Genomic DNA, 19,260 nt, shown 5'->3' on the forward strand with positions numbered 1-19,260 from the left:
TGGATGGATGGATGGATGGATGATGGATGGAGGTATGGATGATGGATGATGGATGGATGGATGGATGATGGATAATGGATGGATGGATGGATGATGGATGGATGGATGGATGGATGGATGGATGGATGGATGGATGGATGGATGGATGGATGGATGATGGATGGAGGTATGGATGATGGATGATGGATGATGGATGGATGGATGGATGATGGATCTGTTAGTACCGTGTGGCACACACAGGTTTGCTGCTCAGGCACTTCTAGTGACACAAATAAATACAAAGAGCAGCCCTCTGTCAGCAGCAGGGCTGAGCTAACGTGTGCCCCAGGGACATCACAGCAGCACAGGGTGGCCCAGCTGTGACCCACACACAGACCCACTCCCTGCAGGGAGCTCACAGCACCCCAAATTTTCCCTCTCACCGTGCCAGGCAGCTCCAGAAACATCCAATGCCAGCTGCATTAATAAAACCTGCAGCTACTCCTGCCTGTGAAGGGGGACTTGATTGAGGCAGGGAGAGACCAAAGATTTCAGCAGAGCCATCTGACAGAGGACAAGGGGCATACAAGGAAAATAGGAGAGGTATTGAGACTCTTTGCTGGTACAGAAGGATTTTGTAGCCTACTGACAGTTATCGCTGTAAGAATTTATTCCATGAGACAAGTCTTGTTCAATATAAACACTGCCAACAACCAAGCCTGCCCTCACTGACAAAGTGAGTTTCCAGTATCTCACTAAATTAGTTGTTGCCCTTTAAGTCCTTACTTAAAAAAAAAAAAATTAAAAATAAATAAATAAACCCAAGAGACAATGTTATGACATACTCTATTGTGCCACATTGTGATCCCAACACTGAAAACAAGACAGGATGCCAATAATTCCAGGCTGAAACTTTCCATAATTTCACCTTAGCAGCCCTCTGCTTGTCTCAAATAGCTCATGGAAAGTGCTGGTACTCTAAGCACATTTAACACACTCCAGTTTCCAAATAACAACTAAAAATGAACATATACCGATATTTTCATGGCATGAGTAATCTACAATGGAAGGTGCAGGTTATACATTAAATACATGCAGAACTGGATACTATTATTGATATAAATATTACTTAGTAATAATTAATTGGATGGGTTCATGATTCAGGGGGTTTTAAGAGGGCGAAGGGAGCAGGCTGAATCTAGTAAGTGTTTAATCAAATGAGTCAATTACATTTGAATACTGTTCTTTGGAAGCTTTCAAAACTCCTTTTCAAATATGTTTCCAATTAATTATCCACACTTCCCTCAGCACTCCACCCCACTCATATCCTTCCTGACCTGGGTGACTTAAAAATAACCTTGAATCAAGAAAGAACATCAGGAAATATAAATGGAAATGGCAGTTGATCAACCCTTAATAAAAGGTACATGGTAATAAAGCAGATCAGGCACCTGGTCCCACTTGATATATTTAGAAAAGTCTACTGAAGTCACTTAGATTAAATAATTCACTGCTGTGAAATTGCATCAGGTAAAGGACAGACATTTAATTTATTTCTTTGATGTAAGAAACACCATTAATGTATTTTTATAAAAGTAAGTGGAGTAGAAATAAACAAGTCTTCACAATGCTGGGCTGTGCTAGGGGAGCTTTGCACATGATGCATCTTCAGTACCAGGTAGGGATTCCCCAAATATACCCCAGGGGGAGGAGATTAAATTAAAAAGGCACCTGAGTGAACAGCAGGGACAAGGAAAGGGTAAGGGAAAAATCAGGAAAAAATGGGCACAGTAGTGACACACACTGGAGCCAAGGTGAGTCCTGGCAGTGTCTGAACATGGTGAAGCTGAACAACCATGTCCCCCTCTGTGCTTCCACCTCTGCAGTAACACAGCCCAAAGAATTTATTTCACAACCCCCAGGGCAGCAAAACTTGGTATTTTTTGAAATATTGTTACTGCCCAGGTCAAGGAGAATACCAAAGGCAGAAAAACATTGAATTACAGATATATTCCAAGTAACTCAAGACAAGGAAAAAAGGCTCCAGCTTGAGTTAGCAGCAGTTATATCACATTCTGTTCATTAGTGCATAAAAGTTTAAAGTTAAGTTTATTCTAGTTGCACAATTTTTTCCTGCTACAATTTAAATGTGAGCCAGGCCAGAATGAACTACTTCAAATTTAAATCAGATGGGAAGTGATTAAAAAAGAAAACAACCTCTTTTACTACCCCAGCAAAAAAAAAAAAAGTGAAACAGAAAATACATGCCACATACATGGTGCACTAACATGTGCATTAAATAAAAAAAAGCATATCAGAGGCACAAAAACACAGAAAGAGTTTTCATCTTTTTATTTTGCAATAAACTTGTAAGAATTCTGAATTTTTCGTTATGGTTCTGAGCCAATAGTAAATTTCTTCCAGAAAGAAGACAAGGCTGATCACTGTACAGCGACTTGAAACAATGTCCTGGCATATATATTTCTTTTCACACGTGATTCCACTTCCTGACAACAAGCAGAGAGGAAAATTTAAGAAAGCAGAGTGGGAAGCCTTGCTGGTTTTCCTTACCAAAAAAAAAAAAAAAAAAAAAAAATTCCTACTGTTTGGGCCAACAGTCCGATCTTAGAACTGAATGTCCTGGGTGAAGGCTCAGTATCATCTTTCCCTTGTCCTCGGGGCCTGGTCCTTCAGGGAGTTTTAATCCCTCTGTCAGGGCTGGAGGCTATCAGGCTGGTCAGGTGTGATTTCCCCTTTGTGGATACTACTGACCACCCCAAACCCCTCCTTGCCCCCATGTCTGTGGAAACGCTTCCCAGGAGGATTTTCCTCATCACCTTCCCAGGGGCTGCAGCGACACTGCTGGCCCTGGGTGGCATTCACATTTCCTGAAAAAATCCCTTTGCCCAGGGTTTTTCTCCTGGGAAGCTGGGAAGCCTCAGAGAAAAGGAAAACAATATTATCTCATTTGCTTCTCCTGTGTTGTGCTCGTCTGGAATGTGTTTGGAGATTGTTTACCCACAGGTGATTGTTCCATTGCATTCTGCTGTGAGTTGTTCTCACTCTTTGGCCAATCAGGGCCAAGCTGTGTCAGGACTCTGGAGAGACTCAGGAGTTTTCATTATTATCCTTTTAGCATTCAGTAAGAATCTTTTTTGTATTCTCTACTATAGTATAGTAAAATAAAATAATAAATTAGCCTTCTGAGAACATGGAGCCAGAGTCATCATTCCTGCCTTCGTCGGGCATTCCCTGCAAATACAACACACCTGCCCTGTCCTGGCCAGCCCTGGGGATGTGAGGGATGATGTCTGGGAGACATCGACTCCCTCCCAGTCCTCAGGAGCTTCTCCCAGCCACTGTGACCACGCCACACTTCTCAAGGTTCACTCCAGCAAAAAGTCTGGGTGCCACTGGACTGCACCAGGAAATCATTGAAGAATATGGGTGGATTCAAAGTCAAGCAGGTTTGTGTTCCTGAGCACAAAAAATTCTGAGTCACTCGAGAATTTAGAGAATTTTGAACTTTTGTATTACACCACAGTAATTTATAGAAAAAAATTGTTTGTTTTTACTGCATGTAACTGTCAAATGCTGACATTACTGTAAGGTGTGAAAGTATAAATATCAACACTTATTAGGAAAGAAGAAAAACAAAATTCAGAAAGATGAGGTGCCTTACACTGCTCAGAATAAAAGGACTTGGTTGCTTACAGTTCTCCACCCACCCTAAAAACAGCAGCAGAAAGTCAGGATCGCTCAGCCAGGAGAGGAGAGATGCTCACAGCAAGAAATAAAGTGTGGCAGCCCTGGAAGCTGCTGAAGGAGCTGCACAAGCAGGACACAGTGAGCTGGAGAATCCATGGGAAAGGACAAAAATGATGAACAAAGTCCTGCACAGGTCCCTGCCCTGCTCCTGCTCACAGCTGGAGTCACTTTCTGTCCTGGTCCTGGTGAGAGCAGCAGGGACTGACCCTGAGCTCCGGGCACATGGGACACCCTAGAAGCACCACAATAACATTTGTGGGGCAGAAACCAGGCCAGGAATGTGCACCAAAAGCAGTCTGAAATGTACATGAGGCAAAACAAGTGCTGGAGGGAAAGGGTCGAAGAGGGGGACACCACAAAGAGGGAGCAAATGTGTGAGCAAACATTTGATATTACCCTGGCAATGAATGTCAATTATTACAAAACTCATACATTCACCTTTCTAATGCAAGTGGTATTAAGGGGACCTGCTACAATTACCACTAACTTGCTCACAAAATAAATATTAGGAGTAAAAGGCTCTCTCCAGTTTCAGCCAAGTGCATCAAACCCCAGCTGCCTGAAACAAGGTGGAACAACTGAGACCAGCAGGACCAGGGAGCGCCTCTTGCCTGGAAGGACAAACCTGCAAGGTGCACCCGAGAGGTCCTGGAGGAAAATGAAGCCATGGATCAGAGGAGGAGCAGCCCAGCCACAGGACAGGGCGCCTGGCACTCCTCAGGCGTTGCTGTGTGCAGGGACTTGCAGGTGACAGCTCGTGGGAGCCACTCCTGTGTCACTCCTGTGTCACTCCTGTGCAGCCGCAGCTGAGCACGGGGAAGGCTGCAGGGATAAACAAACGTCCCCATGCAGATGGTGCCACCCATGCACCACCAGATGGGATGGGATTCCGCACTTCAGGCTGGTTCGTGTCTGCAGAAGTCACAGCAGAGACAGGAAACTGATTCCCCAGGAGCCCACGGGGTGAGAGGGGCTCAAGAGGCAAGTAAGCTGGGACACAGAGAGCCCAGACAAGCATCCTTCTGCTCTGGATCACCCAAAAATGAACACACATAAGATATACATTCAAACACCCTCAAAAAAAGTAAAAGTAAAATAAAAAAATCAAAGACACATTTGTAGAACGTCAGTGATCTTTAGAAAAACCTAAGGTCAGTGCTGGGAAGATATTTTGTTCTCCCCTCCTTTTCATGGGAAGGTAAATATATTTATTTGTCTCACACAGAACCACCTGGCATCACTCTCAGTTTGTCAGGTTGATGCCTTTTGGGCTACCTGAAAACAGAGGTCAGACAGAATTAAGGGAATAAAAAGCAGCTCTATTCATTCAAGGGCCTTCAGGTACATTTAGGGCAGGCAAACCCTCCCTCAGGGGCTACACCCAAAAATGAACCACAGGTCATGGGTTTTCATAATTTTATAAATCTGGTCCATTTGCATATTGGATGGTTAATCTGTTCCAATTCTAGTCTCAGCTAATGAAGTCATTTACCCCAAGTTTGCCCACCCAACTCCCTTTTGTTTGCATTTCTGGGCCCTGGGGCAGTGAGGTGTCCTTGGTTGCCAGGCCTGGAGAGGAATTGTTGTGTCTGCCCAAAGTGGGGCAGCAGCAGCTGACACTGAATGTGGAGTTCAGAGTTACACACTACAGAACTGCAGGATCTCAAACACATGAAAATTATAAAAGTTCATATCCTAAGGCATCAGGGTGTCTCATCAAGGGCCAGCTCCCTTTGCTGGCCCACAGCCACAGGGATGCAGAGCAGCAGCCAGGCAAGATCCTCTGCTGTAAATGACTCCAGCATCACCCCAGGGGTGCAGACAGAGCTCTGGCAGCCCTGGCAGGGTGGCCCTGCTGGCAGCAGAGCTCTCCCAGGTGTGAGAAATAGCCACTCACTTTTCATAAATTTAGAAAGGTTTATTAACCTTATCAAAAATACAACAGAAGACTGAATAGAGAAAATATTACAGCGCTGCGAGCAGAGGATTTTCCCCACCATGTGCTCATCCACACAATGGAGATTTTGCCTTTTAACCCTTTGGCCCCTCTCAAAGTTCTGTCCATCAACTCCTCCTTCACTGTCCAGTGGTGGAGTTTACCTCCTCAAATCCTGACTGGAGCTCAGATGTCACCACAGTGACAAGCCAGCCCTCGCAAATATCCCCAACCCAGGCCATCCCCTGATAACGACACAAGGCGGGTAAAACATGACTATAAATCTATAAAACTTCTCTTGACCCGAATACATGATATTTGATATTTGACATGATGTTTGTCTGTTAACTGTGGGAGTCAGCCAAGGCATTGCTCATCCATCACACAGGCCCCGGCACGCCAGGGCTGTGAGCGCTGGACCCCAGCGAGCCCTGGGGCCAGAGGGTGATGCTCCCGTGGAGCTCCCACCTGCAGCAGGCAGGAGGGATATGAGCAAAAATCCCCCACGCAGGGCCTGCACTGCACCCAGCACTGCAGGAGATCTGCACCCCAACAAACTGACCCTGCGTGCTTGCTCCCACAACCGAAGCTGTGGGTCGAAAACTCTGTTTCTTGAAAGTTTTGTACATCAGTTTCATGTTCAGTTTGGGGTTTTTAGTGGGTTGCTTCTTTGGTTTTGTTTTTGGGGTTCTTTGGTTTTTTGTTTTGTTTGGGGTTTTTTGGGGTTTGAGGGGTTTTTTTGGTTTTTTTTTTTGTTTGGTTAGTTGGTTGGTTTGGTTTGTTTGTTTGGTGTTTTTGGGGTTCTCTTTTTGTTTTTGACATTATGCATTAAGGCAGTGTGTTTGAGGCTGCCTGGTGGAGTGAATGCAGTCCCAGCGTGCAAACACAGCAATTCAGCCGTTCCAGGGAGCCTTCTCCTCTCAGCAGACCCTGGCTCAGCCACCACACACAAGTGAGACCTGCTCTGATGCCCGTGCACATCTCCTGCACCCTGATCAGGAGGGGACAGGAATTCTTATACCATCTCCTGTGACGCCTCTCATTGCATCATTTCATCATTCACCACTCCCCTACAATTAACACGCTTGTTTTCACAACAGCCAGTGAGGTAAGAAGGAATTACTGCAGCAGTGCTCAGCACAAACCCCAGCAGGTTTTATGCAGCTCTGGATGCCTGGTGAGATACAGCCATTGACCTTTGGTGTTCAAGTGGCACATTTATATTTTATCCACTACATTCACAGAGGTTGGTTCTGCCTCCCAGTATGCCTCCCTCCAGAGCCAATATGGGTCCCCAAAACAAGGATTAATTACCATTATTAATCACAATCACAATTCCTTCCTGAGTACTTGACAAGAAAGGAGGCCCTGCTATTTCTCTCAGCCATCAGGTACTTGTTGGGCCAAGAAAGCACAACTGCAAGACCTCACAAAGTGACACAAAGCCAACATAAAAACCTGGAAAATCACACACGCAGGGCTCAGCTCCACCCCAGCAGCCCTCCCTTGCCTGCTGCTCCTGAACAAGCTCTCACAACCGGAGACAATGCTTCAGAAATCAAACGCCAGTGATTACCAGTTGGTTATCAGCTCCTGCATGGATCACCCCAGGGCCATCAGCACTGCTGTTCCCTTCACCTGCACACAAACACTTTGGAAACCCAGGGCAGCACAGGGAATATTTCTGTGTCTGCTCTGGGGTGCCCTGACCCCCAGGGCAGCGCTGACTCTGACCCTCATCCATGGAGAAAGTTTCCCAGACTTCAAGACAGACTGGAATCCACAAAAGTGTGAAATAGATTATAGAGAGCAGTGTAGGTGCATCACTGGGTGAGAAATTGAGGGTTTGGGGTTTTTAGTGTGTTGTGGATGGCAGCAAGATGGAGGGCACAGGGTGTTGTCCTGGGTTTCTTCTTCGTGCTTCTTCTTCCTTCTTCTCCATGGGTTTGGGTGGCATTTTGTAATTGGGCAGGAAAGTCCCCATTGTGGGCTCCTTGGGATCAGTTATTGGGTTAAAAGGGAAAATAATCCACGAGTCAGCTCTTAATTGGATAACTTAGCTTTAAAAGACCATGTAACAAGAGATTGTGGCCATTTTGTGCCTTCTAATGAAAAGCTGTCCAACTCACAGCAGTGAGACTGTTTTAGTGATGAGAAATAATAAACACCTGAGTCAGAACGTGAAATACCACCTCAAGTGCCTCCATTCCAGACCCAGAGAAACCAACGAAACACCTGCATGACAGAGCTGATACTGCACAGGTGTCCCTGCTGGAGCCCTCCACTCCTCCTGCACCTCTTCTCCAGCACTGTCTCAAGAGAGATCTGCACTCGGCCTGCACAATTTCAGTTCCCCTGTCACAGATATCTTTTATGAAAAACCCTTTCCTTAGGATTTTTGCTCCTGAGAAGCTGAGAGGCCTCAGGAACAAAATGTAGCCAATGGTTATCTGCTGCTGTGGAATGCAACAGGTGGGTCTGGGATTGGCTGATGTGGTTGTTTCTAATTAATGGCCAATCACAGTCAGCTGGCTCGGGCTCTCTGTCTGAGACACAAGCCTTTGTTATCACTCTTTGCTATTCTATTCTTAGCCAGCCTTCTGATGAAATCCTTTCTTCTATTCTTTTAGTACAGTTTTAATGTAATATATATAATAAAATAATAAATCAGCCTTCTGAAACATGGAGACAGATCCTCGTCTCTTCCCTCATCCTGGGACCCCTGTGAACACGGTCACACATCCCCCCAGCAGATTTATTGGAGGAAGCATTTTCAACAGTTCACTGAAATTGTTCTGTGAGCGCCAATTGAAGAGAACACGACTAGTGCAAGAGAAGGTTGCAATTTTCTTGTCATGCCTGATCCTCCATGAATGCACAGGGTTAAAAATAAACTCTGACTCCATTCTGGAGGACATCAGAGACATCCTGCCAAAGGTGCTGAGCATGATCCCCACAGTTCCAGAGAAGAACATAAAATCTTTGGCATTTGCTGAGACGGGAGAATAATTTGTGTAAGGCGGAGGAAGTGAAGAGAAAACAGAAAGAAACAGAAACAGCTATCCTAAATTTCCAACAGGTGGGGACCCAGCAAGTCCTGAGACATCAAAGTTATAAATTAGTTATAAATGAAAAATATAGTTATTGGCTTTCACATTTACGTATTGGCTTTTGCAAGTTATTATTTATCATAAATATTCTGATATCATGCTATTTGTAATTCCTTTTTCACTGCTTTTTGGTATAGTACAATCCGTCAGTTTATTTATACACTGTATACCTTATAATATATACTCTTATGAAGTATATATTACATATATATATAAAAATATATACTTTTTTAAAGTATATTTATAAAATATACTTTTATAAATATATAAAAGTATATTTATCACACCACACAATAGTACTGTGATAAATATATCTTAAGCCTTAGCATAATATTAAAATAGACACTATGTAATGATAAAATGCCTTTATTTGTGTAACTAACTCAAACAATAGTGTGAAATAGCAGTGTTGTTTCTCACATTTCATCTGAATGATAAGATTACAGTGACAAAAACCAGAACACCAAGGGAGAAATTTACTACCAACCCTCCAGTTATTAAGTAGTGTCAAAACACCAGAATGGAGCCTCGAGAGGAAATAAAATATATTGATTTAATCTACAGGATGGCATGCAGACAAGTCAAAGGGTAAAACCAAGCAAAAGAAATTCCTGGAATAGCTAAACTCAGGAATATGTTTCAATATGCATAACTCTCATTAATATGCATTTCACCACTGTAATGAAAAGTACATAGGAAAATTATTTTAAGCTAATGGTGTGCCTCTGGCATTTTGGCAAAGCACCCCAGCACTGGATATTGTCCCTTTTATCCCTCACTAAACTTTTATTTAGAAATTTTTAAGTAGTGAAAGTTGTTTTTGACAAGAGGGACAGCACCAGCAGGGAGGTGAGGTTCAGGAGCCAGCACGGGAAATTCCGGAGCAGAGGCAAACACCCAGCGTGGGACGGGGGGACCAATTCCCCCGAAAGGGCCCAGGACTCCCCCGTCTGCCCAGCATCCAGCCCAGGTGGGGCCCCCAAGATCCTGTCCTGCCCTCTCCTGTCCTCCACCTCCGCACAGGTTCAGTCCTCTGCGCACAGCCACAAATTTACGCACAGAGCGCCAAATGGAGGCACACACACACAGGTCCTAAAAACGCAGCTGTAAGGAGTAAGTAGTAAGGAGCTGCCATGCAACGAGTTACTGCAACTCGGCGAGGCTGCTGAGCCTGAAGGATTGCAAAGGGCAGCACGCTGCAGTGCAGGGGAAACCTTACACAGCGATTCGAGAGCCTGAATCGCACCAGTTCAAGCCTGCAGGACAATTAATCAGATAACTTCTGTTTCTCAGACATTATATCACACTCAAAAATCTCAGAAGGCAAAAAAATGGGCAAAAGTCGCAAAGTCACAGCACCATGAGAAAAAGGGAGAGAAAATAATTCTGGATTTTCTTCAGTAGTTACGGCATTTACCTCTTAAAATACAACCAATTTTTTTTTCTTTTTAAAGATGTAGTGGAGATGATCAGATATACCAAAAAAAAAAAAAAAAAAGAAAAAAAAATAAAGAAAAAAAAACAACAAACAACCCCAAAAAAATCCAAAACAAACAAAAAAAAACCACCAAAAAACAAACAAAAAACCCTACACACTTCCAGAAGTAAAATTAAAAATGGTAATATAGCTCTTTGCAGAATTGGCAGCTTATAACACTGCCTAAAAAAACCTCAGTTGGTTCTGAGCTCATGGCAAACACCAAAAGAAACTGAAATGGCTGGACTGACTTGGGGAAGCCTCTGCTTCTATAAATACTGATTCTGTAGCTCAAACAGAAAACCTTGCGGGATTGGTAAATCCAAAAAAAAAAATTTAAAAAAATTGGAAGCTCGATTGGAAGCATATGTTCCTACACATTTAGTGCCGAGGCACAGTGTTAAAAAAACCCCATCCCTCAATCAGTAATGAGTGGAACGCAGAAAGAACTGGGAAGAGGGGCTCCCCAAAATCTCATGTTCCTGACCCACAGCCCCACCAGCACTGTTCTCCACCCTGACAAACCCTGCCAAAAAAAAAAAAAAAACAGTGAAAAAATAAAAAACCAATCTTAAAAGTTAAACCAAGGTAAATTAAGATAAATGAAGTGCAATTACTCAGTAAGTTAGGGACTGAGGTGCTATTTCTGTGCTCGGAATTTGCTTTGCACAGATCTCCTGGTACATCTGAGGAACTGAGCAGATGAGGCCAAATCGATGCAACTCCATCAATAAGGGAGACAAAATGAAATGAGCAGCAGCACTGGCTGTCAGACAGGTGGGAGAATGAAATCCACATTAAACTGTTAGAGTGCTTTATCTGAACTTTATTTGAGCGTTCTCACCCCTGCCCTGCAGCAGGAGCCTCTGGTCGCCCCTGGCATGTTTGAGGCTGGCACTGAGGCTCACATCATTCCTACAAGGCAGGGACAGAGTGACACTTTGGGTCTCCAGGCTCTGGGATTCTGCGTTTCCGAGCGAGCTCTAACCTGTGCTTCCAGCCACTGACATTTCACCTGCTGGCCAAGAGCATTTCCCAGCAACTCCACAAACAAGCCCTTGCCAAATGTCATTTGTCTTGGGATCTAATTATCATCCAATAACTTAATTACACATTAGGCACTTCTGTTAGAGCACGTTGTAATGCTTCAGGATCTTACAGTGCCTTGCAGGGAAAAGCTGAGGACCTCAGTCCATGTTTTCTATCCCATAAAACTTTGTCTCACCAAAATCTGATCTTATTACGCTCACTCCTTTTAATTACTCTCTCAGACACTCACGTGGGGTCTCCTGCTGCCTTTCACCCTCAAGGGTGACCAAAAGTCAAGAAGAGAAAACAAAATGGATCAGGCTCAGGTGCCTGACCAAAGCCACTTCACACGCATGAAGGCTGCCAAAGGTTTAATAATAAACTATTAAATGCCATCAATGTTCTCCAGGCTGTGTCTGTGTGGATCCAACCAACCCTTGAGGAGGGGTGTCAGAAATGAACCACACCTCCCTGCAGCTCCATTATCAGCTGTGTAGGCTCTCCACACATACACAGCTACAAACAACCCGCTTGGCAACACAACAGAAGAAACATACAGCTTGAAGAGTTGGGAGGAAATGCCTAAATTTTGGCAAATCTGCAAATAAATATGGCTGTGAGATTTTCCTGTCCTTCTCCTTCTTCACAAAATGTGCTCTCACAAAACATTTCTCAAAGAGCAGAGCTCAGTCCCTGGATGGATCACAGGGGGGGTTTTACTTGTTTGTTTGGTTGCTGGTGTGGGTTGGGTTCTTTTCCATTTGTTGGTTGGTTGGTTTGGGGGTTTCATTAATTTTTGTATTTATTTCTCACCTGTCACAGACATCTTTTCATGAAAAACCCTTTCCTTAGGACTTTTCCTCCTGAGAAGCTGAGAGGCCTCAGGAACAAAATGCAAATAATGGTTATCTGCTGCTGTGGAATGCAACAGGTGGGTCTGGGATTGGCCCATGGTGGTTGTTTGTAATTAATGGCCAATCACAGTCAGCTGGCTCGGGCTCTCTGTCTGAGCCACAAACCTTTGTTATCATTCCTTCTGATTCTGTTCTTAGCTAGCATTCTGAGATGAAACCTTTTCTTTTGTTCTTTCAGTACAGTTTTAATGTAATGTATATCATAAAATAATAAATCAGCCTTCTGAAGCATGGAGTCAGATCCTCATCTCTTCCCTCATCCCGGGACCCCTGTGAACACGGTCACACCCACCTGTTGCCTTGGGTCACAGGGGACACTGTAAATTCACTTTTTATTTCTTCCCAAGCAGAAAGAGGCAGCCCCTTGGAAGCTCAGTGCCAGTGGCTCGTGCTCTGCTGCCCCTCAAGCACAGACCACAAGAGTCTCAAATATTTGGGGATGTGCCCACGACCTCTGATGTCCCCAGCAGTGACTGGAGGACAGGGACAGCCTGGAAAGTGACCAAGAGCAGGTTGCCCCAAAGGTGTCTCCACACAAGAACCATTTAGAGACTCTGCCATGAGAAGCCCTCACAGAAACATTAACCCCAAGAGCACTGGTAGCCATCTTTTCTAATTCACTCTTTCTGTTGAAGGTAATCCATTAAAAAAAAAAATCAAAAATTTGGAGAAAACGAAAGCACAACTCATCTTTTTATTTCTTGTCAGAAGATGAGAAGAAAAACTCATCTATTATTTATTAATTTCCGCTGAAATTTTTAAAGCTTGGTGGTCTCTGGCCTACCTTTCACTGGAACACCACGGGGAGTTCCCTGCCCACATGCAAGCAGTAAGTTTAATGGGCAATACAAATCCTGAAGTTGCCAAAAAAACCCCAACACTCCTCACCTATCTACAGCACTAAACACGCACAGGATGCTGAGCAGCTCAGGGGGGTTGCCCAAAAAAAAAAATTTTTGAACAACTTCTAATTAATTTCACCTTCATTAAAAAATGCCCTTTAAGTGCTGTTGGTTGGTTAGACATTAAAGTAGCTGAAGGTACAGCAAAGCTGTTGGTGGCATGTGCCAAGCAATAAGTGTAAAACAGAGGGGATGCACAAAATCACTGTGTCCTCTACAAAACCAGAGCTGCAGCAGGCAGGAAAAAAAAATTCAAATGATTGGATTCTGTTAATCTGTGGGGACATGGACCTAATACTGCATTTAATTTTGCTAAGTGGGAGGAAGATTATTGCAGGCAAGACACAAAGAATATCTCTGCTCCTATCATGCAACATTTACAACACAAACTACTAACTACTCCGAGGCAGTTATTAATAACAGTATCAGAACATTTCCATGTATTCAATGCACACTTATGAAAGAAACTAAACACACAGGCCTCCTCCCAGTGTGGACAATAATAATAATGTTAATATTTACATTCCTCTAATCACTTGTTTCCAGTAGTATTTCAAAAAGTATCTGTGAACTTGGCTGGATAACAAGTGCCAGCCTTCTGTGAGGCTCTGCAAAAAGCATAATTTGGGGCATTTTGCTTTATTTTTGAAAGAGTCTAACCCCTCACTGAGACAGAGCCAGCCATTCTCTTCCCAGAGTTTTTGAAAGAAAAGCAGAAATGTGTTCTCAGCAAGACTCCCAGTGCCACAGTGAAGGACTTGTTGGGAGCTGCACTTGTTTACAGCCCTCAGTCCCCCTGGGAAGAAGCAGTTTAACTAAAATCAGAACCTATCTGCATGTGGTATTTACATGTCCTAATTTGCTGATTTGAAACTCAGCCTCTTCCACGTTGTTGTTCCTCCAATAAATCTATGTATTTTTTTTTTTTTCTGCCTGAAACATGAAATCAGAGTGTACAGCTACACCTGCTTGGTGTTCACAGAAACTCTTCTAAAATCTGACGGAGATCAAAACACTTCTCTTTAAAAACAAGAATTCCCTCTGCAGATCATTCAGTATACGCAGCATGCTCAATTTGATCACACATTTCCAGAATATCAGTTGATTCACTCTTTATGCAGTCATTATCAAGACAGGTTCTGTACTTTTAACAGATTTTCCTTTGAAGCAAATACCCCTGTGAAGGAAAAAAAAACCCAAACATACTAATATGTTAATGGAAAAGGCAAAATAAGCACATTGTGCCATGGCAATTATTTCTCAGGCCCTTAATGATGCCAGATCAGAGCAAATCTTATGAAGGCATTTGGACCTTCCTCCCAATGGTGGTTCCTGTCACACCTTAACATCCCAGGAGGTGGAATGTGTCACTGTCCAGCACCTGGGCTGGCTGGGACACGGACACCACACCTGGACACATCTGGTGGCCAAAATTCTGTGTCCTGTGCAGGACAGCCCGGCCCAGCCCTCATCCCACCACTCAGCTCTGGCAATTTACAGAGTTTCAGCTGGCACAGTCAGTGCCCAAACACCTGGAAACCAACGCTGAAAGGATCTGCAAGATAAGGAAAGCAAAATCTATCTGTCCTACAAGCATTTTCCGTCATCTTTATTATGTAACTTGGACAAAATGCATTGCTTTTTCACATATCCACTCAAGGTATGCTGATGAAGCTCTCTCGTGTGATTAATTCCTCTTTCTCTCCCTCATTTGTGTAATTTTATAGCACATATCACCCTAATATCTATCATATCACTCTAATTTACTCAGGTAAATAAAACCCAAACTAAAGCAGATAACTTTTGTCTTTTGTCCCTTCTTTGGAGCGAGCTGATTCTTTAAAAAAAAAATGGCATGGAGCTTCCCTCTTTTTTTCTTTTTTTTTTCTTTTTTTCATTCCATTAATACATTTGTGTGGTGAAATCAAAGCAAATTAAATCTATGCAGTATTTTTTCACTGCCAGGGGTTAGCATGTGCAATATCGACTTTTCATTATCATCTGATTAAAGTTTGCCTCCCTCTGTTAATAAACAGAATGTTCGTGGCTTATTGCTTTACACCTTTAAGAATGTGAGCACATTTTCTGAATAAAAGAGACTTCTTAATTTTCAAATCTTTTTATTCTTTTTTTTCCTTGCAGTGGATCAGTTTTGGCCACTGAGGGAATTTCCTGTACACCTTAGCAAAGATTTGTGTTTGTGTGTGTGTTTACAAACAAGAGTGCACTTCAATGATTAAACATCTGTAAAAGCTACTAACACTCAAAGGCTTTGAATAAAGCTTGGGATCAAGCAAAAGGTGAACAGAAAAGGGTATTTCCTGATGATCTCTCTTGAAAATTCAAACAGCATCCCATGAAAAAGAAAAATAAAACTGAGGCATTCTTCTGCCTCTTTAATAGCAGTCTGCTATTCTTGAAAGCACCAGCATAGTTGATGTCTGAAGCAATAAAAGCTCAGCTTCCTGCCCTGTAATTATTACTAGATGTAATTATGAACAACTCATTCATCACTATAAAAGCACAACTTAAGGCTCCCGGAGAACAGACATGGAAGGGATTTGTTTTCAGGCGGTTCTCTAAGTCAAGCTGTAACTTAACCGCACCGCCGATAAACAACCGTAGTAAGCCAGTGTAAAGAAGGCAGGGCAACATCCATGTTTAATATCACCTGGGATCCTCCAGCACTCCATTTACAACGCCATGAAAGCATGCCTCAAAGCAGCAAGCAGGAACTGGAGGGTGAACATGACACAAGTACAACCACCCCAGCTCCCCGAAGTTTGCTCGCTTGACCACGAGGCTGCCTGAGCACACCGGGATCATTTACAGGTGGGGCAAAAAACACAAATACAAGCCGAGGCTCTGAGCTCTCCTTGCAGAGTTACCACTCCAGGACAGCTCGGAGGTGTGCTGGGCTTCAGGACTCGGCTGTGCTCTGTGTCGCTTTCTCACAAGCGTGAGCAAACACCTGCAGCCAGCCCGAAACAGCTCCTGGAACCACCCAAACTTCCCCAACCCCGCCGGGCCGCTCCCGTGCGGCGGGAAAGGCACCAGGGCACGCCAGGACCAGCTTCGAGCACATTTCAAACTAGATCAAGAATTCAGATGAGGCAACAGGAGGTGTGTGGGTAAGACACCCGCTCTCTATCCACGCCGAGCAGGCAGAGCGTCCTTTCCTTCCCGGTTATGTAATACACGCGAGTGTTTAACCACTGCTGCTCCGACACACGCATGTCACACAGATCAGCTTTGGGCAGGATCGGCTGGGCCGCCGGGGCAGGAATTGGGCAGGAATTGGGCGGGAATTGAGCAGGTCACGGTCGCCCCCCGGGGAAGGAATCCCCCCGGAGCCCCGCGGCGGCCGGGCCGGACCCGGCTCGGGCTCTGTGCCATCGGCGCCACCTCGGCTCGGCCGGGCTGCCACACCTGCCTGGCCGGGACCCCTTGGGATGCCACCGGCTGCCACCAGGGCACGGGCTCACCCGTGACACCGGCCCGGCTGTGCGCCCCCAGAGCATCGCTGGGAGCGGGGCGGCCCCACAGGGAAGGAAGGGCTCAGCGGCTCCTCACAGTGCCCCCGTGCTGCTCTGGGACTCCGGCCCCCCGGCAGCCCGGCTGCGCTGAGCAAAGCACAGCTGCATTTCTTCACACGGCTGAAGTGCTGGCACCCAGACCACTCAACACCTGCCTTGTGAAACGCCCCTCTCCGGGCAGCGCACCGAAACCCGGCGGCTGCCACAGCGGGTGGAAACACAAGGCTCAGGGAGGAACGAGGAGCCACCAGCGAGGACCCCGCAGCCGCCGGCTCCGCACTTGGCCCCGGGAGCCGCAGGAGCCGCCGCTGGCGGGGCCGGGCCGGGGGCGGCACCGCCGGGGCTGCGAGGGGGCGGCCCGAGGGCCCGGCTGTCCCTCCCCGCCTGCCCTCCACCCGCGGCTGGGGCGGTACCTGCTTGTCCAGCGCGGCATCCTTGGCGCTGCCCGCGGCGCATCCCTTGGGAGCGGGCACCCGCTCGCAGTTGCAGCCCTCCAGCATGTACATGCCGGCGGGGCGGGCGCTCTGCTCGCCCTCGAAGTAGAAGAGCACGTTTTGGTAGAGGGCGAACCACTTCTCGTGCCAGCGGTTGGTCTCCGCCGTCTTCTTGCTGAGGTAGCCGCGCTTGGTGCCCTCCTTGCGGGCCAGCAGCGCCAGGTACAGGGCGTGCCCCTCGTTGTACCGCACGCTCTTCTGCATCGTGCCCGGAGCCCGCGGCCGCGGCGCAGCCTCGCCGGGCGCTCACGGAGCAATTCATGGGCTCCGGCACGCACCGACGGGGCGGCCCCGGCCCCGCGCCCCGCCCGAGTGTCCCCCGGCCCCCGCCCCGCCCCGCCCCGCGCCGCCTCCCGCCGCCCCAGGCACCGGCACCGCCGGCGGCGAGCGGCCCCCCGGGCGCTGACGTGGGGGATCAGCCGTAAATCCGCTTTGGAGAGCGATTTAAAGAGCAAAGTCGCCGCCGCCGCAGCGCCCGGGGCCCTGCCCCCCCTCCACCCTTCCCCCCATCCCCGCATCCCGCCGCTCTCCATCCCCCATCCCTCCATGCCCCCTTCCTCCCATCCCTCTCCGTCCCCCCATCCTCCCATCCCTCTCCATGCCCCCATCCTCCCATCCCTCTCCATCCCCCCTTCCTCCCATCCCTCTCCATCCCCCCTTCCTTCCATCCCTCTCCATCCCCCCTTCCTTCCATCCCTCTCCATGCCCCCATCCTCCCATCCCTCTCCATCCCCCCTTCCTCCCATCCCTCTCCATCCCCCCATCCTCCCATCCCTCTCCATCCCCCCTTCCTCCCATCCCTCTCCATCCCCCCTTCCTCCCATCCCTCTCCGTCCCCCCATCCTCCCATCCCTCTCCGTCCCCCCATCCTTCCATCCCTCTCCATCCCCCTTCCTCCCATCCCTCTCCGTCCCCCCGTCCTCCGGGATGCGGAGCGGGGCTCCCCGCGGGCCCCGCAGCGCTGTCCGGGCCGGGGCCGGGAGTCGCGGGGTGATTTGGGGCTGCCCCGTGGTTTCTCGATAGTTTCCGCCTTCTCCCGTTCTTCGAGCGAAAATCTTGGAAAGCGGCAGGGCCGGGCGAGCGCGGCCGCCGGAGCCGGGTAACTTCGCTCCCGAGCTGTGGCGAAAGAATTAGAGCAAAAGGCAGCAGGGAAACCCAAGAGAAATACCAGAAACCTGTCACTTTAAACCCGAAATTCAGGCCGATAAAGGCGCCGGGGAGCGTCCCAGGTGTGACCCCAGCCCCGCAATGTCCCGGTGGGCGCAGAGAGAGCCCCGGCTCGGGCTGCGGGGGCTCTGCCGGGGCTCGCCTGCCGCCAACGGGACCATTGACAGATCCCGAGTGCCGGCTGCAGCGCCGGGGAGCTGCACACGCCGAAAGGAGCATCTCCGGAGTGCCCGGGGGCGAGGGAGGCAGCAGGGGCTCCTTCCTGCGCCCCGGCACCTGCACACCTTCGGTACGGCCAGTAAACTCCGGCCAGCGAGCTGGCGGCCAGAGCTGTTTTACATGAAACACACCAGTATGGAAATTTAGCGACTTCAACTTCCTCCTAGGGCTCTTTCGGGAAAAGCCTTGGAAGTCTTTCATTTGAAAACGTATTTTGCATATGTAGCTCTCCCTCCCTTTCGCTTTGCTGCGTCTCGTGAGTAAAAAAGAAAAAGGAATAAAAATGTGGAAGTTAACAATATTCAGTATTGCCGTATAATGCGCAGAATGAGTTAGAAAATATTTCCCGTGTGATTTGTGTCAGCACCTGTGGTTCTGTGCATTATTTGCAGGAACCACGGGCCCGTGCAGGGTTGCAAGGCTCTCATCTTGCCGACAGACAATTTTGTATTAGAAAAACACAAGCAGATGCACAAACCCTGCTGGAAGTTCCTTTGCCTTGTGCCTTCTCACAGTGAAATCTGAGCCCAGCACATCAAGGCCGGGGAAGCCCAGGCTCTGGGCAGGGCTTGGGCAGCACCTGGCAGGTGTGACAGGACTGGGGCCCCTCTGGTGCCTCCTCCCAGCCGGGGCTGAGCCGCTGCATCAGCTCCTGCGTGGAATTCCATGGCATTCTGTGCAGCAAAGGGCAAGGCAGCCGAACCAGCACGCTGCCACTCCGGGGAGCGT

At 47.2% G+C, this 19,260-nt stretch overlaps 1 protein-coding gene across 5 annotated transcripts in view; it reads right to left on the reverse strand.

Annotated features, from left to right (window-relative positions):
- Positions 1 to 17,428, reverse strand: part of RASGRF2 (Ras protein specific guanine nucleotide releasing factor 2) — a 131,147-nt gene extending 113,719 nt beyond the window's left edge. For all 5 annotated transcript variants that reach the window (XM_036402968.2, XM_036402967.2, XM_054517851.1 and 2 more), the window contains exon 1: positions 17,065 to 17,428. In XM_036402968.2, the coding sequence (XP_036258861.1) occupies positions 17,065 to 17,349 (285 nt within the window). In that variant the 5' untranslated portion in view covers positions 17,350 to 17,428. The remainder of the gene's footprint in view (positions 1 to 17,064) is intronic.
- Positions 17,429 to 19,260: the final 1,832 nt, after the last annotated feature.

The sequence above is a fragment of the Molothrus ater genome, chromosome Z, assembly GCF_012460135.2.
Source record: "Molothrus ater isolate BHLD 08-10-18 breed brown headed cowbird chromosome Z, BPBGC_Mater_1.1, whole genome shotgun sequence".
Lineage (NCBI taxonomy): Eukaryota > Metazoa > Chordata > Aves > Passeriformes > Icteridae > Molothrus > Molothrus ater.